The following is a 24,023-nucleotide window of genomic DNA, read 5'->3' as shown; positions in this document are numbered from 1 at the left end:
CTTCAAGTCAGAGATTGATCCTCCTCATCTTCCTACATCCGCTCTGGTCAACACATGGCAATGGGAGTGATCCAGAGATTACTATCCTCAATGTTCTACTTCTTAAATCTTACCTTGGCACCTCCATATGTGTCCTCTCTATGGCATTCATACCAATACATGGCACAAATTTTGTCTCACTCCTCCTCCTATCATAATGTTCTTCAACCTCTCCTTTACCCTGACATAAAGGGAGCTGCATGCCAATAACACTTACAGAAATGCTATCCACCCCACTAACAATTAAATCTCATATACAGCAGCATTTCTACATGTCATGTTCCCTTCTGTGCATTCTTTTTACTATTGGTGCCAGGTACACCTTCAGGACAGTGTCACTCCCATCAGTCTCCAATGTTGACTATCTGTATGAGAAGTTCATAGCCCTCAAAGACTCATGGGCTACCTGCCAATTCCTAATCTTCAGGATGGCCTCTACCATCTTCCAGGAGAAAATTAAGAATAATAACCAGGAATGCTAAATTCCATGCGTAAATTTAAAAAAAAAACTTCCTGGAACATATGTTCATCTTCCTCACACTACTCCCATCTTGTGCTCCTCATGTCTTCTGCTGTCTTGTACCACTCCATTCTGTTATTTGCTTGCTGCTCTTGGATTTAAAGAATTTATGTTCACTTCATGACACCCTCATAATGATGATTCTGGTTTGAGAATATAGAAAATTGAAGGAACCAATGTGTGGCACCCAAAGTGTCATGTATTTTCTGGGATATTATCAATTTTTTTGTCATTATTTAGTTTATTCTCCAATTTAAAGTTCATCCTTTATTTTTCTTTACCTTCAAAAAATGACAGTCTGCACAATAAGCTGGACCCTAGTGTTGTAATTTGCACTTGTTGACACCATCACGCGAAGAAATAATTTACATTTATTGTATGGGATTAGCATTAAGATATCTGAATCCAAAATGCAATAAAGGAGGAATGAATAGACACTGAGCAAAGGATTTGGAGAATTGCTGCAAAATATTGGTAAAGGCAGAGGTTCTTAGAAGACTTTGAAGGGGTGCAGCAGGAGAAAAATGTGTGAGCAGAAATTTTAAAAAGAGTGTCAAGATATTTGGAGATTTTGATGATGTTATATAGGAAAAGGCACAAAACAGGAGAAGTTTGCTGGAGATAAACTTGAGCAAAGTCCTGGAGGGATTTGTAGTTGTGGTGGAAACCTTTAAATTTGATACTTTTGAGGTCAGGGATCTAGTTAAGATCAGTTACAATGGTGGACATGGGACAGGAGATGGGAACATTGGATAGAACTTTGAGATTAGTTTGGCCTGATAAAACCAGTAAGGAAGGTACAGTCAGCAGCAGAGGATCATTCTCTCACCACTGGGGAAATGTTGGTCTTTCAGTTGGAGGGAATTCTAATGCATGCAGTTTATGTCAATTTAGTGGTGCAGCAATTGTCAGGAAGAGCAATGAAAACAGAGCTGGATATAATTTGCTCATTTATGGAACTTGCCTCATGCTTCCAGAAAATTCCTAACATAGGACACAAATAACAAGTCTTTGAATTCTTACCTATATTCACTATGTACTTAACCGTTTGAAACTCTTAATTATCTGAAATTATCTTTTCATTATCTTTCCGCCTATATATTCTGTGCCTGTACACCTCATTTCACCTCACCCGATGAAGGAGCAGCGCTCCGAAAGCTTATGATTTTAAATAAACCTGTTGGACCATAACCTGGTGTCATGTGACTTCTGACTTTGTCCATCCCAGTCCAACACCAACATCGTATATTCAACATGTGCAATGAACGTTTTATGAGCTTCTACATATTAGCCTTGTCTATTGTTTTTATATTTGCAGATATACAAAAAGTTCCAAGTGTTTTTGAAGTGGTTTTTTACAATGAGACTGATGATCGTCCAGGGATGATGATGTGGAGATACCCAGAGCCACGTGTCCTGACTCTTGTTAGAATTAATCCAGTGCCTTTTAACACGACCGAAGATCCAGACATCAGCACAGCGGACCTTGGAGATGTCCTGCAGGTCTGTTAGAGATATTTTAATTTATCGTTCTGAAAAAGTCATAGTTGTCTGAAATGTTAACTTTATTTCTCTCTTATTTTGGATTTTCAGCTTCTGCCATATTTTGCTTGCACTTTTATTCATAGTATTTGTTTCTCACTGCAAAGTAAATTTTTTTAACAAGTCGGATCACACAATTTTTAGTCTTTCACTAAAGAGCACAAATTGTGATAAGGTCTGACTAATTTAGAGTCGTAAAGATGTACAGCACAGAAACAGACCTTTCAGTCCAACTTGTCCATGCCAACCAAATATTCTAAATTAATCTTTTCCTATTTGCAGCATTTGACCCATATCCCTCTAAAGCCTTCCTGTTCATATACCATCCAGATGCCTTTTAAATGTTAGAATTGTACCAGCCTCCACCACTTCCTCTGGCAGCTCATGCCATACATGCACTACCCTCTGTGTGAAAAAATTGCCTCCCAGGTCCTTTTTGAATCTTTCCCCTCTTACCTTAAAACTATGCCCTCTAGCTTTGGACTCCCCTACTCTGGGGAAAATACTTTGTCTATTCACCCTATCCATGCACCTCATGATTTTATAAACCTCTATAAGGTCATTCCAGGGAGAATAACCTCAACCTATTCAGCCTCTCCCTATAACTCAAGCCCTCCAACCCCGACAACATCCATATTAATCTTTTCTGAACCCTTTCAAATTTCACAACACCATTCCTCTAGGAGGGAGACCAGAATTGAATGCAGTATTCCAAAAATAGCCTAACCAATACCTGTACAGCTGGGTTGGTGATGATTCGCCATGGCACATTTCGCCGCCGCCGATTAGCCACTGCCGGTTCGCCACCAGCGTTTCTCCACTGGGGTCGTTTGACCTCTGGAGACTATTCGCCACCAGAAATGAATATATGTAGTGATTGTTTTCCCTCCCGCCTGTTCTTTCATACTTCTCAGTCCCCTTTATTTAGTCAAGTACATACTATATATTGATTAAAAAAAAAGGTAAAATAAATATCATTTTATTGGTTTATATATAAAAAATGAGTTACAAATACTTGTGGTGGCGAATCGTCTTCAGTGGCCAATGGGCAGTGGCTAAGCGTCCTCAGCGGTGAAAGGGCAGTGGCTAATTGGCGGCAGCGAACCTGCTGTGGCGAATGGTCCCATCCCGGTACAGCTGCAACATGACCTTGCAACTGCTGTATTCAATGCACTGATCAATAAAGGCAAGTGTACCAAACGCCTTCTTCACTATCCTGTCAACCTGCGACTCCACTTTCAAGGAACTATGAACCTGCACCCCAAGGTCTCTTTGTTTGGCAACACTACCGAGGATGTTACCATTAATTATATAATTCCTGCCCTGATTTGCCTACCAAAATGCAGCACTTCACATTTATCTAAATTAAACGCCACTTGCTACTCCCCCATTGGCCCATCTGATCAATGATCTCATTGTGCTCTGAGGTAATCTTTTCACTTTTTATAAAATCCATTGTCGCTTGTGACATCACAAAATCTAATCTGCACGTTTTGCTTGTTGCTCATCAGTTTGCTTCACTTCTGTCAGCAGTGACTTGGTTTGTAGACCACTTGCCCTTGTTTCAAGGTTCAGATTTCAATCCCATTCCGTTCCTCGAGCACAAAAATCAAGACTCCAATGCAGTACAGGGGGAGCATTGTGCTGTCATATAAAATGTTCAAGCAAGACTCCTGCCTGCCTGGACAGATGAAAACGATCCATGGTACTATTCCAAAGAAAGGTGGAGGAGTTGTCCATCCTCATATTTTTCCCTCAGTAATATCCCTACAAATGATCTCTGGACTAGCTGATTGTTGTTTGTGGGAGTTTGCTGTCTGTAGGTTGGGTGTTATGTTTTTGACACTCCAACAGAGATTAGACTTCAAAACTTCATTGGCTGCGAGTGCTCAGAAATGTCTGGTGGTTGTGCAAATTGCTATGTAAAAGCAATGTTTCCCCCTGCTTTATTTGTAAAATTAAAAGCATCTTTATAACATTTACCAAGGATGAGAAAATAAATGAAGGCGGTACATAGTTCAATTTGGTCCAGAATTGGTGCCATTCATTTTCATGGAAAGATTTTGTTCTTAATGAGACTGACGGATTAAAGTCTGATGTAAAATTAAATAGTTGTGAAAGTTAGTGTTGCTTTTTGTTTAAAAGCAGATTTTTTTTCATGTTTCCTTAGAAATTTCGTGCAAATTTCCCAGGGCTCTAAAATTACAATTTCCCAATACCAAAGGGAAAATAAATGTTAAGTTGAGTGCAGTGTTTATACACGCCTGGCTTTCCGGACAGGAAGACAATTTTGATGCAGTGCAGTATTCCACAATACTTGTGGGGCAACACAGGTGAAAATGTTGCAGCTGTGTCTTCTTAACAAAAGTCAATACTACAACACTGGGCAAGGTTTTTCCTGTGGAGCACTATTTGCTTCTTTCCCAAGAGTGGATTGCATTTACATTTTTAAAATCATGAGTTCCTGCACCTCAGCCATGTGGTTTCTTGTCCATTCTGAAAACTTGGTATTTGCATCTAGTTAAATAATTCAACCCAGGATGAGGGTGGAAGTTCCTGCTGCACTTTTCTGAAGCACTACAAACCTATACTTGCAAACAGAAGTATTGGCTTGGTCTCTAACCTCACTTCTGCGAAACTGTTAAGCTGAAGTGTGCTACAGGTTGAAAGAAGGAGGAAGTATTTGCATGGCTTATCTGGGAAAGCTCAGAGAGGATGGAATGAATGGCCACCTCCTCTGGTTTGTGATTCCATGATACTGCTTCCGGGTCCTAAATTTTCTTTTGACTTTGAAGTTAAATTTTCCATGTTGTTTAAGAGAAAATAAGTGAAGAAACCCTTTGAGATGTTCTCAAAACGAAGATGATAAAAATCCAACGGAGTCTGATAGTGGAAGGCTGGTTGGTGACACGATTCTGTGGTCATGAAATGGAAATTTTACAAACAAACAAATGCATTGTTAAAATGGAAAAATGTACAGTTGTGAAAATATGGAAGCTAAGGAAACTCAAAATGTTGTTCGTTTGCCTTGTTTTGGGAGTCACGATTTGGAGATGCCGCTGTTGGACTGGCGTGTACAAAGTTAAAAATTACACAACACCAGGTTATAGTCCAACAGGTTTACTTGAAAGCACACTAGCTTTCGGAGCGACGCTCCTTCATCAGGTGGATGTGAACCACCTGATGAAGGAGCGGCGTTCCGAAAACTAGTGCTCCAATTAAACCTGTTGGACTGTAATCTGGTGTTGCGTAATTTTTAATTTTGTTTTGGGAGGGAAGAGCAAGAGAAGAAATGGGCTGAGACACCTCGATGGCAAGTAATTTAAAATTGAGGATACCAACACCTTGCATTTGTAAAGTGCCTCTAAAGTAGCAGAGGAACATGAAGAAACGAAATTTGACACCAGTCACATGAGATAATAGTACAGGCTTCAGCAAGTGGATTATTTTTCAAAGTGTCTCAATGGAGGAAGTGAGGTGGAAACAAGGTGGTTTAGGAAAGAAATTCCGGAACTTGGAGCTTGATGTGGGAGGATAGGGACTGGGAGGCTGTTTAAGAGAGCAGAGAGCCAGCCAAGCCTAGAGATAATGAAAGCATGGATGAGGGGTTCAGCACCAAGATGTTCTGAGGGAGGGACGAGAACTCTGGACTATGTTACAGAATAAGTAGACATTTCTGCTGAGGTTGTAGATGTGTGATCGAGAGCTCATCTTAGATGTACTTGCAATTCAGTCAGTGAGGTCATCATTTCAGCAGAATTTCAGTGCAGTATTTAGGTTATTTTCAAGATCAGTTTTGAAGATCAGCCGTGGTTCATACGCATGTTAGATCAAAAGATTGTGGGAGCAAGTCCCACTCTGGAGATTGATCACAGAAATCTAAGTTGACTTTCTACAGCCCAACTAAGAGACTGCTGCACGATATCGTGGAAATGTAGAAAGTAAGAACAGGAATAAGTTATTCAGCCCAGCAAGCCTGCCTTGTCATTCAACCTGATCATGGCTGATCCTGTACCACAATGCCATATCCCTTGACACCTACTGCTTGTAGAAATCCTTTGTACCTTAAGCGTATTCACTGACTTGGCCTCCACGACCTTCTGTGATAGAGTTTTCCATACCTTCATCACCTAAATGAAGAGATTTCTCCTCAGCTCAGTCCAAAATAGCCGACAGTGTAAGCTGAGACCATGACCCCTTGTTCTGGGCCTCCACGACCAGGGGAATCCAGTCTGGACAGCCCTGTCAGAATTTGATGCGTTTCAATGAGCTACCCTCTCATTTTTCTCAACTCCCAGTGCATACAGAGCCAATTTTTGCTAAAAACGCAAACGTACTACCCCAGTTTCAGATGCATCCTTTCCAAAATGAGGTCCCACCCTTCCTTTAAAATTTGCAAATCTATTTTGAAGGAGAGCAGGTTAGTCCTTCACAGTGTCCTGGGAAATGTTTATTCCTTAATCTACAGTACAAAACCTGATTACCAGCTCATTATACATTGGAGCAATGACTACACTTCAGCGGCATTGGCTACAAAGTATTTTAGGATGTCCTGAGGTTGTAAAAACCACTATGAAATTCAAACTTTTATTTTGATGGCACACTAGTGATGCCCGGTATCTACTGGGACACTTTTTAACCTGAATATAGTAGTTTTGAAAAATGGACAACTTACTGATATTCAAACGTTTTGTCTTGAAACTGGAGGAGCTTTATTTTGTTGCATGTAGCCTGTGCAACCTTTTAAATCAATCTGTTAGCTCATAGTTGGCTGTCAGCTCTGGAGAAATAATGGTCTCCATGGTCTGACTATTTTCTCGTGTTTACAGATCAAATACTGCTGTGTTGAATCAGACACTAATATTGGAATCATAAATCTGCTCTACTGTCAGGGCTACTTTTACTGCTGTAACGTTAAGCCCATGATACTAAAATCTACCTTCAAAATACAATTTGATATAAATCTTAAATGCTTGCAGAGTCATTCTAACTTTGGGAATTGGCAGAAAACTCAATGATATTGGATCAACTACCCAATTTATACTTAATGAATAGAAATACCAGTCAGGAATATAATGTGAAGGGTGCATTCTGAGGGAACTCTGAGTGGGATTCAAAGTGGATGCAGCATACAGCAGACAGAACCTTATTGGTGGTATGAGGTTGGGAGGATTATAATAAACGGGTATTAGATAGCTGGTGGAGTGTATGACAAATGAAGTGTATAGTGGGAGCAGTATGTAGAGAATGGCCTTTGTAACAGGTGGGTGCACTAGCAGGAGTGTGGGTAATGGGCAGGGGTGGGTAACAGGTGGGCTGTGTCAGAGTTAAGGTGCTAAAGGTGTAACCAATCAGGTTTTGCATGTTTTACATAATCAAATATGTCCTCTTGCATCATTTTGTCTTTTTATCTTTCTAACACAACCTAATTTGCTTGTCCTAATTGCAAAGGTCTGGATTTCTCTCTTCCTTTGGCAGTCCATTCAAATGGTGATGACACTTGCCCATGGCAAGAACCAGCACTTGGATCGTTTTAGTATTGGGAGGCAATTGCTCTGTTGCTATCATCATAGTTCTGGCTGACCAGAAAAAAAGATTCTCACTCTTTATCAACTCCCATGGACACCTTGGAATAATTTACCGATCAATATTCAACTTATTTTGCTGTGTTGTGACACAGCTCCTGTGACTGAAAGACTCATGTTAGAGAGCTGGTGGTCAATCAGAGGGCAGCAGTACTCTAATACTCCAATTGTACTACAAGGATTTTGTGGTGAGATGAATTTGGGAGAATCAGATAAGACAAATGCCACTAGCCTCTGCAGGAATATGTGCCGGACTGGGCACTTGGTTTGGTCTTTTGCAGTCACTAGTTAAACTCTAGTACTCCTCTTTCTCAGGAGCAACTGTTTTAAACATCCAGCTGTAGCCAAGACTTTGATAAACAGCCCAAACTAAAAACTAAAAAGTCTTTTTTTTCCCCAAGACAATTAGATATTAATTGCTGGACTTATCCCCGCTAAGGCAGGAAGCATGTCAGCATTACATTTGGTCTATAGAACTTGTACCGGAAAGCAAGCAATTCAGCTCAAGGGCTGTGTGTCAGTATTCATGCTGTAGATGAGTTTCCTCACTCCTATTTCATTTTGCCCTAGCAACATACCATTTTAATTCTTTCTCCATTATGTGCTTATCTAAGTTCCTCTCATGTGCTTCTCTGACCTAAGCAATGCTTCCTATCTAACTTTTACCTTTAAATTCTTCTTTCTTACTTTGTTAAGAGTCTTGACTTCTGGTTTAGAAGCACTTTCAAAACAGTGTGAGTGGCGCGAGCAAGCTTTTTAATGTTCTTTTCAGTCCGTAGCACAGGGTGAGAATCCTGTCATCTTTGCTGATTACCCTACGTATGATGATCCCAGATGTTATTACTGGAGTAGTCAGATCGCACACTGCAATTCCAGCTTGATAGATTTTTAAAATATGTTTGACTTTAAGGATGTTTTTCACCAAAATGCAAATTGCAATACCTTAGGTTTGGGTTTAACAATGAGACAGAAATATATTACACAAATGAAATGAAGATAAAATGAATGCATCAAATAATTACACAATACACAAATATAACGATTTCAAAATTCATGGTAAAATAAAGTCCTATTGATCTCCAAAGCGCTTCATTACAGCAGTCATACCAGACAGAATTTCCATTTCTTTCACATTTAAATGATGTAATTTTGCTATATTTTCAATTCCTAGTGTTCAGAATCTTAACATGTATTCCTGGAGACTGCACCCAACTGTGCTTCAACTTTCTCAGCCTCAAACAATCTCTTTAGGTTTTCACCAAATACTTCTGGTTGGAAATCTTTAAACTAAGCTCCTCCCACTGAAGTAACTTTTCTCTTAACATCTCTAAATTATCTCTCTTTCTCAGGAGCAACTGTTTTAAACATCCAGCTGCAGCCAAGACTTTGGTAGACAGCCCAAATTGAAAACTAAAATGCCTTTTTTTCCCAAAACAAGGGTGTTCTCCTAACCAAACAAAAAAGATCCACCCCTAATATTCTAAACTGTAAACTTAATGCAAACCTCCCGGGGTAAGCAAATTTCAGTTAGTCTCTCTGAATGATCTCTCTTGGACCGGTTTTAAAAATAAATCATTGTGACTATAGTAATAGCTACAAGGGTTGATCATTAAACACTTTCAGACACACACTAAACTCATATGCCACTAATTCAAGATTAAAAAATTCATACTAAGTGATGTTAAAATATGTATAAATCAGGGACTGTGTCATGACAAAAAGTTGAGTAAGTTAAGTCTGTACTGATTGGAATTTAGAAGAATGAGAGGTGACTTTAGTGAAATATAGAAAACCTTTAGGGACTTAAGGATATAAATGCTGAAAGGTTGTTTTCCCTTGTGAGAGACTCTAGGAAACAGAGGGCATAATCTCAGTAAGGGGTTGTCCATCATAGTCGAAAGTGTGGTGCTGAAAAAGCACAATGGGTCAGACAGCATCTGAGGAGCAGGAGAGTCGACATTTCAGGCATAAGCCCTTCATCAGGAATGGCTTCATTGTCATTCCTGATTGAAGAGCTTATGCCCTAAACATCGATTCTCCTGCTCCTCAGATGCTGTCTAACCTGTTGTGTGTTTTTCTGGTACCACCCTCTCGACTATGATCTCCAGCATCTGCAGTTCTCACTTTCTCCTAGTTGTCCATTTAATACAGAGACAAGGAGGAATTTCTTCTTCCCGAGGATAGTCTATCTGTGCAACTCTTTACTGCAGAGGGCTGTCAAGGCTGGATAGTTAACTATATTCAAGGCTGCGATAGACAGATTGTTCTTTATAACTTAATGCATCAAGAGTAATGAGGAAAAGGCAGGAAAATGAAGTTGAAAATTATCAAATTAACTATGATCTCATTGAATGATGGAGCAGACTTGGTGGGCTGAATGGCTGACTTCTGCTCATACATCCTTTGATCTTATCACAGTGGTCACACTATGGTCTAGGGTTTAAAGCCTGTCCAGCTTTTATCAGGTAAGTGTAATGTTCAACTCATCTACTGATTGTAAGGGTCTCTCACACACAAACACCAGAACTGATTGCAGCCCATTGGAGACTCATTTTGTAAAGACTAATTCTTGCATGGTTAATTTTGAACAGGTGCCCTGCAGCCTGCAATATTGGGATGAGCTTCAACAACTATTTGTGGATTATCGTGAATTTAGCCTGTCCGAGAGCAAAGCTTGCGAACTGCAGCTTCCTAACGTTACTTTGGCTAATGACCAAAAGGAGCTCATAGCTTCTGATCTGTGGCGAATCGTTCTCAATAGTAACCAAGAAGTTACAGAAGAACTGAGGTGAGCCAACACTGTTTTGACAACTGCCTGTGGAGTGGGCTGATAATGGAATCATGTAAGGAGAGCACTGTTTTGAGTTTTTGTCCTTGATTTGCCATCCAAGACCAAATTATGAATGGAGTGAAATTCTAGGTGTTTGAAGGTTATGATCCAAAATTCTGATGCTTGTATCTGATCTTACAGCAAGTCCCATCCACCCATCACTACTCACAGCAACCTAGATTGGCTTCTGTATGTACATTTAAAATTCTTGTGTTCTCATCACTCTCTGGATTTTTCACCTCCCACCCTATAAAACCCTCTGGCCTTACAAGAACTCATTGCAGCTCCTTCTTTTGATTTCCTTCCATTATTGGTAACTGTATCTTTAACTATTGTGAAGCCACTGAGCTCCATCCTAACATCTGTAATATAATGCTAAGTGTCAGATACTGTCTGTTAATGATTCTGTGAAGCACCTTGAAATATTTTGCTTTGGAAGAGCAGCTATTTTGCAAATTGTTATTGCAAGAGTCAATCTTGAGGTGAGTTCAGGCTGCCTCAATTGTTTTTGAGAATGCCTGCATACAAACTCCTATGCACTAAAACCATCTGTAACCTGGAACTTAACTGATTATTGAGAAGACTTAGGCAAAGGTCCAAGCGAATGAAGAAGCTAATGTAACACCCCCCTGTTTAAATGGGGGTGGGTGGGTGAGTAGAAGACAGGAAGCTGTAGGCCGGTGAACATGGCTATTTGAAGTTCTTTCTTAAGGATGAGATTGGGAAGTACTTGAAAATCAAAGAGTGTGGCACTGGCAAAGCACAGCCGGTCAGGCAGCATCTGAGGAGCAGGAGAGTCGACATTTCAGGCATAAGCCCTTCATCAGGAATGACGATGAAGCCATTCCTGATGAAGAGCTTCTGCTCCTCAGATGCTGCCTGACTGGCTGTGCTTTTCCAGCCACTCTTCAGAACTGAGATGAGGAGGAATTTCTTCAGCCAGAAGGTGGTTAATCTGTGGAATTAATTGCTGCACAGAGCTGTGGAGGCCAAGTCATTGAGTGAACTTAAGGCAGAGATGAATAGATTCTTGACTGGTATGGGGATAAAGAGTTATGGGGAGAAGGTGGGAGAATGGAGTTGAGACACATATCAGCCATAATTGAATGGTGGAGCAGACTTGATGGGCCAAATGGTCTAATTCTGCTTCGATATCTTATCATCTTATGGAAGATAATCTATTAACTGATCTAAATTGTGAATAATGATAAACTGTTTTATGATTATGTTGCAGTTTGGAGGAAATCTTCCCTCAATGTCTAAGATTTTGCACCTGACTATTAGCGTACCTGACCCTGAAAATGCTTCTTGTTATTGCATAGACTAAAAGGACTCTGATCTCCAGCATCTGCAGTCCTCACTTTCTCCAAGTACTTGAAAATGGATGGTAAAATAAGGCCGAGTTCGCATGGCTTCGTCAAGGGGAGGTCATGTGTGACAAATCTGTTGGAATTCTTTGAGGAGGTAACAAAAAAGTTAGACAAGGGACAGGATCTGTTTGTATCTCCAGAGGGCCTTTGACAAGGTGGCACACAAGAGGCTGCTCAATAACATGAAAATCCATGGTACTGGGTCAAGGTATGAATAGTGGATTGGCTAGCTGGCAGAAGGCAGAGAGTGGGATAAAGAGGTCTTCTTTCGAAAGTCGCCTGGTGATGAGTAGCGTTCCGCAGAAGTCTCTGTTGGGACCACAACCATTCACATTATACATGAATGATCTAGAGGAAAGAACTGAGGGCATTCAAGCTATGTTTCAAATGAAGCAAAAATAGGTGGAAGGTCAGATAGTATTGAGGAAGTAGGGAGACTACAGAAGGACTTGGACAGACTAGGAGAGTAAGCCAAGAAGGGGCAGTTGGAATACAATGTGGGAGAGTGTGAGGTTAAGCAACTTAGTAGGAAAAATAGAGGGATGGTCTATTTTCTAAATGGGAAAGGCTTTGGAATTCTAAAGCATAAAGAGTACTTGGGAGTCTTAGTTCAGAATTGTCTTAAGGTTAACATGCAGATTCATTTGGCAGTGAGGAAAGCAAATGCAACGTTAGCATTCATTTTGTGAGGGCTAGAGTACAAGAGCAGAGATGTACTGTTGAGGATGTAAAAGGCTCTGGTCGGACCTCATTTAAAATATTATGGGCACTTTTTGATCCCATACCTGAGGAAGAATGTGCTGATATCGGAGTTTAGAAGAATGGTCCAAGCGATGAAGGAGTTGTCATGTGAGGAGCAGTTGAGGATTCTGGATCTGTATTCACTGGAGTTAAGAAGGATGAGAGGGATTGCAATGAAACTTGGAGAATATTGAGAGGTTTGGATAGAGTGGACATGGAGAAGATGTTTCCACTAGTAGGAGAGGCGAGAACCGAGGGCACAGCCTCAGAGTGAAGGGATGACTTTTTAGAACTAAGATGAGGAGGAATTTCTTCAGCCAGAAGATGGTTAGTCTGTGGAATTAATTGCTGCACAGAGCCGTGGAGGCCAAGTCATTGAGTGAATCTAAGGCAGAGAGAGATAGATTCTTGACTGGTATGGGGATCAAAGGTTAAGGGGAGAAGGTAGGAGAATGGGGAGGTGAGAAACATATCACCCATGATTGAATGATGGAGCAGACTTGATGGGCCAAATGGCCTAATTCTGCTTCTATATTAGATTAGATTCCCTACAGTGTGGAAACAGGCCCTTCGGCTCAACTAGTCCACACATCAACCTTCCAAAGAGTAACCCACCCAGACCCATTCCCTCTGACTAATGCACTTAACTCTATGGGCAATTTAGCATGACCAATTTACCTAACCTGCACATCTTTGGACTGTGGGAGGAAACCGGAGCAACTGGAGGAAATGCACACAGACACGGGGCGAATGTGCAAGCTCCACACAGACAGTCACTCGAGGCTAGAATCGAACCCGGGACCCTGGCGCTGCGAGGCAACAGTGCTAACCACTGTGCCGTCCAACTCAACCTCGGCATTATAAGTACCATAAGTTCTATATGTTATTATCGTATGGAAGATAACCTATTAATTGATCTAAATTGTAAATAATGATAAACTGTTTTATGATTATGTTGCGGTTTAGAGGAAAGTTTCCCTCAATGTCTAAGATTTTGCACCTGACTATCAATGTACCTGACCCTGAAAATGCTTCTTGTTATTTTAGACTTGTATTGTCTAAAAGAAAGTATAGAAAGGGGTTATTTCCCAGCACTGCTACCTCATACCTTAATGATTTCACAAAACACTAGCCTTCCTTGTTCCAGCATCATACAGTGCAGAAAGAGACCTTATGTCAATTGAGTCTTCTTCATTTAAATCAATCTGTCTAAATGCTTTTGTTCATTAATTCACGGGATGGAGGCATTACTGGCTGGGCCAGCATTTATTGCCCCCCCTTAATTACCTGATGATGTCGCTTGTGAGCTGTCTTCTTAAATTGTTGCAATCCTCGGGGTGAGGGACACTCACAGTACTTTTCAGAAGAGAGTTCCAATACTTCACTCAGGAACAGTGAAGGAACTTGTAGGTGGTAGTGTTCTTACTGCATGTTCTTCTAGGTGGTTGAGTTCTCAGGTTTATGAGATATTGTCTAAAGAGCCTGGTGAGTTGGTGCAGTGCATCCTGTACTCAGTGCATAGAGCTGCTACTGGTGGTGTAGGGAGGGACTAATAACATCAGCTCAAGGTCCAATCCAGCTGCCACTCGATGTTTAAAATGCTTCAATATTTTGACTTCTTGAATATTGTTGGAACAGCACTCATCCAGGCATGTGGAGAATACTTCATCATGCCCATGACTTGTGCCTTTTAGATGATGGATAACTTTGAGGAGCCAGAAGGTGAGTTACTCGCCACAGAACCCTCAGCCTCTGACTTGCTGTTGTAGCCACAGTAATTGTGTGGCTGTACATTTCAGTTTCTGATCAGTGGTAATCCCTTGAATGTTGCTACTGAGTATTTACTGATGTTAATGAATGTCCAGGAGTGATTTTTGGATTCTCCCTTGTTGTAGATGGTCATTGCCTGGCACTTGGTGTGGCATGAATGTAATTTTACACATTAGCCCAAGTGTGAACACTGTCCAGGTCTTGCTACATGTGGACACAGGCTGCTTCAGTATTTCAGGAGTGGTGAATCGTGCTAAACGTCGTGCAATAATCAAGAAAATTCCCACTTCTTATCTTATGATGGAGGGAAGGCCATTGATGAAGCAGCTGAAGATGGAAGGTCTAGGACACTCTGAGGAATCCTGACAACCACTACCAACTTCCTTTGTGCTTGATATGACCACAACCAGCAGAGAGCTCTCCAATTCTCATTGATTCCAGTTTTACTAGGGCTCTACCTTACCAATTGGAATTAAATTCAGTTAATTATAAATTCAATGTAGCTTCCCAATAATTCTTCAAACCTACTCAGTGACATATACAGAAATTTTAGATTAAAATTCCAGATCTAACAGTTTAAAATTGTTATATAAAAATATAAAATGTGAAAATTTGGCATGAGTTTGCATAATTTCTCCAAATATATTTATATCAGATCAGCCAAAACAATGAACAGTCTGATAATTGATTTTCCTCAATATTGCAGGTACTTTTGTCTCCATATGAGAAGTCAAATAACAGTTAAGAGAATGTTTTCTGATACTCTCCCTATGTGAGCTAAATATAGAGCGAGACAGGCCACAGAAGCTGGGATCATGTTGCAAGTTGTGTAAATTCAGCTGATACATCAGTCTTGGCTGTAGGGCATTTTACAAACTTTGCTACATAAACAAGCATATGATCTCTGGGTCGAAACTGCGTTATGCTGTGCCCCACAGACTTTAGCGTAAACATATTGCCAGAAGAAAGGGAGACATCTGTAATGGGATTAGAAACCTCTTCCCTCAATATACTTCTTAAGCCATCGCGTACAAGTTGATGTCCCACCGATGTGCAGAATGAGTATTTACAGTGTAGACATGTGCAAGGCAAAATGGGCATGAAGCCTTTGGAAAACATTGCAGAAGAAGTTCCCTGGAACAGTGCCAAGGGTGTGGGCCTCAGTAATTCGGTGAGACTGAAGAAACTGCCGTTGTTCCTCTTAGAACAGTGCAAGTTAAAGGGACTTGAGTTAAGGAATTCAAAGCCATGCACAATTTTATTGGATAAGCAAAAATAAACTGATAGTGACAGAAGAGTCAGTGACCAGAGGCTAAACCTTTTAGCTGGCTATCAAAAGAACCGGGGGTGTAAAAAAAGGATTTTAGTTTTAAAATGAGTTAACTGCTGTGATCTTCAATGGATGGCCTGTAAGGGAGTTGGACGCAAAAGGGAATCGAAGAGCTAATTCAAGGAAAAAAATAATTTCTGGGAAGGAGCAGGGGGAATGGGACAAATGAGCTGGTGGGTCACCATGAGGTTAATGACCTTCTTGTGTGCTGTGTGTATGCGTAAAGCAGTCTTGTGAACATCTCAGAAGACTATACCAGGCTATGTCTACTGTATTTCAGAAGGAAATCTTATGTCCTTCCCTCCACTCCCATGAAGTGTGTGAAAATGGGAAACTCAGCTGGTTAATGTGGCTTGGGACCAAGAAGTTAGTACTCTTTACATGGCATAGTCAACATTCCAATGGATAATATAGACTAAAGGAAAGAAATAATCATGAAAATTGCATTCCATATAATTGCAGCAGTTACTGAACACAAACTCAAACCATTCCACTTCATCTGGAGATGAAGAAAATCTGTAATCCTTACTTTTCCCTGGGGCCATCTCTCTCCACCTCATCTGTAGCCCGTAAAGTATTATTACTGAACCAGCTGATTATGCTAAGGATAAAGATATCATTTCATTTTTGTTAGAAGTGGCCAGACAGATAAAATATTAAACATTTCATGTTTTTATTACTTGTGATCATTTAGTTTGAGTGAATTTTCCTTTTTCAGTGAAATTTAGAACACTTTCACAGTTGTAACCAGAAGTGTAATATGGTAACACATAGCTATTGCTGGTCTCTGAGTTTTCTGGATTTCCCGTCCTAACAGCACTCTGGCTGTACAGGCATTACATAGACTGCAGAACTTCAACATCACCTTCTCAGGGACATTTAGAGCCAGGCAGTAAATGCTGGCATTCTGAGCAATGCCCCATCCCATGAAGTAATAAAGCATATCTTGCCCTTTGGTCAACCTTATATGCTCAGTTTTTTTTTTACTTTTTAAGCTGCTGGAGATGTGAGATAATAACAGTGCGACGAAAGCAGTGGAACAACTGGGAGCTTGGAGATCAACAATCTGTCTCCTTAGTGGATAATTTATGGATAGACAAAGGAAGGAAATAAAATTAACAATAGAATTAAGAGAACTAGAATCAAATCAAGTGCAGGAAGAAAAATAATGAGAGGGAGATAAACTTTGGATAAAGGCAGAGAAGGATCAAGTAAGAAATGTAGAAACTCATTTACTGTCAATCAGAACAATTTACTACCTGTTGGTAAGAAACTACACAGTTTTGGTGGTTCCCTGAATGAACCAACAGGTAATAGTTAACTAACATGCAAATGCAGCAATTTCTTGAAAGTCACAGGGAGGGTCAGAATGAAGAGCTGTTCCCATGAGGCTAATGCTGGAGCGACACAAGTCATTCAATGATTTGCGAAGCTGCAATTTGCAGTTCGTTGGGTTTCTTTTCCTTGCCACAAGTTACTGGATAATTGATGCATTATTAATGTGAGTACTGGTAAACTCCTCATCATTACTCTGGCAGCAAATTTTGGCCAAATGAAAAATATGCTTTCTTTTGGAGTGATGCTGGATTAATTTCTGCTTTATGCATAACAACTCCATTTTCAGAATTAGAAAACATTTTATCTGTTTTAAATTAAGAAGGATGACTTGGCAAAGATAACTTCTGCTTAAGAGATCAGGAATGTGTTTTGAAAGAATGCAGTAACTTAGACATATTGAATTTCCCTGTATGTTCAACTGTTGCTAAGTGACCCCTTTGTTAGATTACAGTACTTAGATCTATTGATACAATGGAAACTTTTAACATCTGTACAGAACAAGCAAACCTCTGGATGTATGTTGTCCTTCTGTTACAAATAGTTAAATGGAGCCATGGATTGTCTCTCTACCTACTTTGCCCTTGATTTATTGTCCTTTTTGGATGTAGTTCTGTAAGTATTGAAGTTTGTATGCTCTGTAAGTCATGTTTCTCATACTTCATGTACCTTTGCAACCTGCGACTGGACCCCAGTGCTGAATGTTTGAATGATCAGTGTATGTAACAGGGTGCTTCCAGGTCAGGATTGGAATTTTATTAACTTGATTTTCTCGCCAACAAGCACTCAAGTAGCTTTAGCTTGCACACCACTTTCAGCTGTTTGAAACTATGTTTTTGAATTGCAACCAAAACTCCAAATCAACTTTGGAAGGGAATGTTTGGCCAACTTTTATATTAATAAACTCCAGGGAATAAATACAATTGCGTGAAGTCATCCATAAATGCTTTCTTAAATGAAAATTATTCTTAAATCCTATATTTCAAAAAAAAAGGTATATATTAGATATATTTTTTTATGCAGTTTGGAGCTTAATCCAAGTGCCATAATGATCAAAAGACAGGTAAAAGTACAAAATGCTATTCAGGCTATTAACGATTCAATAGTCTGGAACAAACCACCAGCTACACACATCGTAGCACTCGATAAATTATTAATTGAGCCGAAACATACATTCATCATATTGACCACTTTGTATAGACCTCTTGGCTTCTGTCTTCAGTTTGCCTTTCTTTCATTTGTGCCTGTGCTCTTAATCCAGGTCTAATTATGTGTTTTTATGAGTTTACATTTTTCTGAGCAGGCTATTGATAAAAACAAGTGTTACACCTGAAACTTTAAATATGGTACCCAACCATGAAGGCATAACCTAAAACTTTGGGCTAGAGCTTTCAGGAGAGATGTTAGGAATCACTTCACTACATTTACATAGCACTCCCACTATCTCTTATTTCAGATAACAAAGATGTTTGAAAATGTCTTCCACAAATAGTTAATTTGAAATCTGGCATTTTTTTTTGTTAAGCAAAGATATTAAGGGATATGGGACAAAGGAAAATATACAGAATTAAGCCACAGATCAGCCATGATCTCATTAAATGACAGAACAGGCTTGAGGGGCTGAATAACCTACTCCTGTTCCCTTGAAATAATAATTGTCTATTATTTATGGCTGAACATCTACATTTTCCATGTCTTTCTTTCCTTCTATCTCTCAAACTGTTCTTGTGTTTTTTCTCTCCATTCTTGTCACAATATTACTACCTGTGTGGCTACAACTGGGTGCAATAATTGAAATAAAAAGACCAAATGCTCAGAACACAGCAAATCAGACAACATCTGTTGTGAGAGAAGGGCAGAGTTAATGTTTCATGTCTTGACCTGTCATCAGCACCATCAACCTGAAACTCTGTTTTTCTCTCTCTACAAATGCCTACCTGATATGCTGAGGGTCCCGCTATCTTTTATTTAAAATTTCCAACATCTGTAGAACCTGACCTTTTAAAATCATTATAGCAATACTTAGTGACCAGATCACTCACCGCTACATGCAATATGCACCACTTTAACGTCATGGACACTTGACAAGAGAGTTATGAAATGAAATTTAACAATGAGTCACATATTCAGACAGGCAACAAAAAGTTTGTTCAGAGGAATTGTTAATTTAGAAGGGACTAAAAAGAGTAGACACAAAGCAGGTTAAGAAGTTTAGTGAGAGAATTTCAGAGTTTTATCCTTGCAGTAACAAAGGACCCAACTACCAGCAGTGGTAGCTAAACTGAGGAGTTTGCGTGAGGCCAGAATTGGAGGAGTGCAGTGGTCTCAAAAGGTTATAGAGATTTCAGGTTACAGAGATTTCGGGGGTTGAGGCCATGGAGGGATTTGAAAACAGGGATTACCATTAGTTAGATTGAGATGTGGCTGGAGTGTGAACCAACACTTGTCAATGAGAACAAAACTATCCATAGCTTCCATTAACTTCTCCTGTGTTGTTTTGTCAATATAATTTAGCATTCTATTTAGCATTCTGTAATGTTCCAGATTCTTTAATTCACTCTCAGCTACTCACTGATTGCCAATGTTAGTTGTATTTCATCCTGAGCTCAGTGCACTTAGTAAATTCCATCCAACACAGATCTCCTAGTTGTGGGAAAGTATCTGCAAAATTTCTTGTGTCTTTCAATTTTGTTTTTGCTGTGTTATACTTTAATACTGTCTATTAAAGACAACTCGCATTTAAACATTGTCTTAAAATGTCTTCTTGATAATATCGCGAAGAATTCTTGAAATCTCCTTTGTGGTATTTTCACATCCAAACTTTGTTACTTAAGTGCTCTGCAGAGTGGCCTTCATTTTTGAGCTCTCTAATCTGACTTTCTTTTGCACCGTTTGTTGTTTCTTGCAGTCCTCTTACAGCTCTGTTGTTTGCCTGTACTTTTCATTATTATTCATTCAAAGGATGTGGGCTTCACTGGTTAGATCAACATTTGTTCTCCGTCGGTATTTCCCTTAAGAAGGTGGTGGTTAGCTGCCTCCTTGATCCACTGCAGTCCATTTGTAGACCGGTATAAGTAGACCGACCATGTAATAAGGGATTTTGATCCAGTTATATCAAGGGACTAGCAATATAATTCCAAGTTGGAATAGTGTCTGGTTTGGAAAGGAATTTGCAAGTATGGTGTTCCTCTGTCTTGTCCTTCTAGATGGTAGTGGTGAGTTTGCAAGGTGCTGTCTAAGGTGCCTTGGTGAATTTCTGTAGTACCTGTACGTCTTATAGATAGTATACACTGGTGCCTATGTATGTTGATTGTGGGGGAGTGAATGTAGATATAGTGTCAATCAGGTAGGCTGCTTTATCCTGGATGGTATTCGGTTTCTCGAGTATTGTTAGAGCTGCACTCGTCCAATAAGTATGGATTATACTATCACACTTCTGACGTGCACTGTGGGTGATGGACAGACTTTGGGGAGTTGGGAGGTGAGTTACTTACTGCAGTATTCCTGGTTTCTGACTAGCTCTTGTGTCCACTGTGTTTATCTAACTTATCCAGTTCAGTTTCTGGTCAATGGTAACCCCCAGGATGTTGATAAAGAGGTATTTAGAGATGGTAATTCCATTGAACTTGAAGGGATAATGGTTAAATGCTGTCTTGTGGATATTGTCATTACTTGGCACTTGCGTAGCATGAATGTTACTTGCCACTTGTCAACCCAAACTTGGATATTTTCCAGATCTTGCTGCATTTGGGCATGAGTTGCTTTAGTATCTGAGGAGTCGCAAGTGGTGCTGAATGCAGTACGACCATTAACGAATGTCCCTACTTCTGACCTTATCATGGAGGAAAGGTCATTGTTAAAGCAGCTGAAGATGGTTTTGTCTGGGACATTACCCTGTGGAACTCCTGCAAGGATGCCGTGAACTCCAACAACCACTTTATGCCAGATATGAATCCAACTAGCCTAGAAAATACTGAATTTATTTTTATTTGCATACTTTGCCAGTGGCTATGGCCTTAGGAAATTGCCGATTTTCAGATAGTTGTTAGCCTGGTGCTGTGAAAATCCTTTGGCACAACTTTGTTTGTTGAGATGTACCTTTAATAAAATAATATATCCATCAAGTTCATTTGTCAAATATTTGGAAAGTACTTTCTTTCACTAATATGTCAGCATAAATGTGACATTTTTTCTCTCATGTATTCTCATCAGCAGTGATGGTGAATCTGGCTCACAAAGTGTCTGTGATCAGCTTGTCTCTCCAATGGCATTGGCAGCCTGCACCAGGGTCGATTCATGTTTTGCACCGTGGTTTGTGCCTTCTCTTGGCATCTCATTGCAATTTGCCCAAATTGAGCTTCACCTTTGCCATCACCTGGATCAGCTCGGTAAAGGTACATTACTGAACAAATTTGTTACTTAAAAATTTTCAGTTCTAAGCTAAAGCTTTCCTGTTTTATTCAGAGGAAACCTGTCACAATATATTGAGAGCGTTTTTCTTAAATACAAAAAGAGATAAGTTTGCTTTCTTGAAAACATATTTTTGATTTTATTCAAAGAATTAAATACAGCATGAATTGTTTTCTGTAAAATACCATGACCTGAGAACGAGAGATGTTTTTCAAATATATTGCTTATTTAACTAATACAAATTAATTTGATCCTATATATTAGAGTTTATGTTAAGTGTTATATATTAAACAATCAACCTAATACAAGGTATGCCATTGTTTCACAATAATTCACAATAAAGTGTTCCATGTGCATTTAGGAAAGGGTTACATAAGGTCTTGAAGAAGAAGAGATTAGTAAGGTAAGTTGATGGGGTGAGACGAAGTAGGTTTATGTCGAGCTTAAACACCATCTTATACTAGGAGAAAGTGAGGACTGGAGATCAGAGTCGAGACTGTGGTGCTGGAAAAGCACAGCAAGTCAGGAAGCATCTGAGGAGCGGGGGAATCGATGATTCTGGTTCCTTTAAAGTCTTTTGCCCGAAACATCCATTCTCCTGCTCCTCGGATGCTGCCTGACCTGCTGTGATTTTCCAGCACCACTATCTTATACTAGTTAAGCTGACTGGTGTTTCTGTGCTAAAACACTTGTTTTCATGGAAATGTGAGTTTTAAATAAAGAAATTGATAACTTTCATTTGGACTTGAAAATGCATTCTGAGTGCTGAAGATGTGTGCCTGTGATTCACTTTTGCTATTGTATTGGGAATTCCCCTCTTTAATCTGAATATAATTTCCATGCCTTTGTTTGTAGTAGTTCGACTTCGCTGATTCTTCTGATTTTAGTAGTTAATACTCCTGAAAATCTAAATTTCTCAGAATCACAGAGCACAAAAGCAGGTTATTTGACCTGTACAATTCTCAAAATGCTTGAAGTTCTCAATAAATCCATTCTAACTTTTTAACCCATTCTGTTTTGAACTTTGGAATAACCATCACAAACTATTGAAGGTATCACTTTAATCCTTCCTATTCAAATTGGGACAATCATTTTACAATTAAATAGACAAAATTAGAATGGTTTTATTTTACCTCAGAGCTTTAACTGCAATATACCTATCTGATTAAATATCTATTATAAATCGGTGAATAGTTTTAATGTTACTACTTTATGCAATCCATGAAATTTCTAAAATCTTTGTGTGAAATATGTCTTTCATACCACAGCACATCCCAGCTGTCTTCAGACATTCATCCCTGATAGAAAGCTACCTGCAGAGCAAGAATACATGATTGTTTCTCTGAAAACTCCAAACGTCTACATGCGGCAATGGTCCGATGGCCCTGTCTGCCGAGAACTCCAGTTCTCAGCGATCACCAACTGCAAGCTGCTCGAGTACCGCAATCTAACTATGACCAGCATTTTAAAACCCCTCATTTTTCATGGGCAACTAGCTGTTAGCAACAGCCCTATGGAACAGCTGATAGACGGAAATGTGTTTGTTGACCCTGTGTTTATCAGTGCGGGGCAGCACGCAATTCATTCACTGGACACAGCAGTTCGTGCTTGGAGACAGGTATGTTGAAGCATGTGAAATAGTTTAAATGACATCAGAGCTTTTTGTAGTTGACCATTAGGGACTCTGGGACTGGAGTAGGCCACTGGAGCTTGCTCTGCCATTTAGTGAGACCATGGCTGATTGACTTCCCAACTCTAATTATTCATCTATGCCCATATCATTTAGAGATCTCAGATGTCGAATCAGCATATTTTTCATTTTTAATTAAAATGACACAGGGTTATCCAAGGTCTTGTCAATCAAAATAAAATTTATCTAATAAAAGTACCTCTTTAAGCAATAAGCTCCAAACCTTTTCATTATAAGCTTTTTAAAGAAGGAAACTTATCAGATGAAATGATAGCCTTGTATTCCTCATTGTCAGGATACTCAGGTTCCTCTAGTGTTCATTAGCCTCAGAATATCTGAAACATACTGGAGGATTAACTGTGTGAAATGTTTGTTTTCTTTAAATGCCTTATTTTTATTTGAAACTGCGTTGCCTGAGGTGTACTGAAATACATTGACATGAAGAGGCATCCAAGACAAAGCATCTATTGCAGTCCCACTCCAGAGACTTGAACTGAACACATAAGCTGACACTTCAATACAGTGCTGGGCAGGTGCTGTGCTGACAGAGGTGGCAGGGTGTTAAATTGAATTCGTGTCTGCCCTGTCGAGTGGACATAACAATCCAATGGCTCTATGTCAAAGAAGAACAAGGGAGTTATTGAAGATGTTCTGGCCAATTTTCATCCCTTGATAAACTTTGGTGAAAACAAATTCTGTTATTGTTATCTTCCAAGTTGTCAGATTGTTAATGTAAAATAAAGGATGCTACTTTAAAGGGTTCGCATGAACAGACCGAACCGAGTGTATATATGATAAAGTCATGGTAGGACAAGTAGATCAAGTACTTAATAAAATATACAATATCTTATTTATAAGGGC

General features: G+C 39.6%; 1 protein-coding gene across 4 annotated transcripts in view; it reads left to right on the top strand.

Moving 5' to 3' along the window:
* Positions 1–24,023, top strand: part of vps13b (vacuolar protein sorting 13 homolog B) — a 977,967-nt gene that overhangs the window by 847,508 nt on the left and 106,436 nt on the right. For 3 of the 4 annotated variants that reach the window (XR_015757055.1, XM_043687667.2, XM_043687671.2), the window contains exons 39-42: positions 1,878–2,062; positions 10,278–10,474; positions 21,275–21,456; positions 22,741–23,090. Coding sequence is in view for 3 of the 4 variants with exons in the window: in XM_043687667.2 (XP_043543602.2) it covers positions 1,878–2,062; positions 10,278–10,474; positions 21,275–21,456; positions 22,741–23,090 (914 nt within the window). In the remaining variant the exon portion in view is untranslated. The remainder of the gene's footprint in view (positions 1–1,877; positions 2,063–10,277; positions 10,475–21,274; positions 21,457–22,740; positions 23,091–24,023) is intronic. The other variant, XM_043687669.2, reaches the window with a different exon arrangement.

This window comes from Chiloscyllium plagiosum, unplaced genomic scaffold (genome assembly GCF_037043375.1).
Source record: "Chiloscyllium plagiosum isolate Xiang-an unplaced genomic scaffold, Cpla_swu_hap1 HiC_scaffold_4, whole genome shotgun sequence".
Classification (NCBI taxonomy): Eukaryota; Metazoa; Chordata; class Chondrichthyes; order Orectolobiformes; family Hemiscylliidae; genus Chiloscyllium; species Chiloscyllium plagiosum.
Note: the sequence above shows the minus strand (reverse complement) of the source record. Positions and strands in the feature narration are given on the sequence as shown.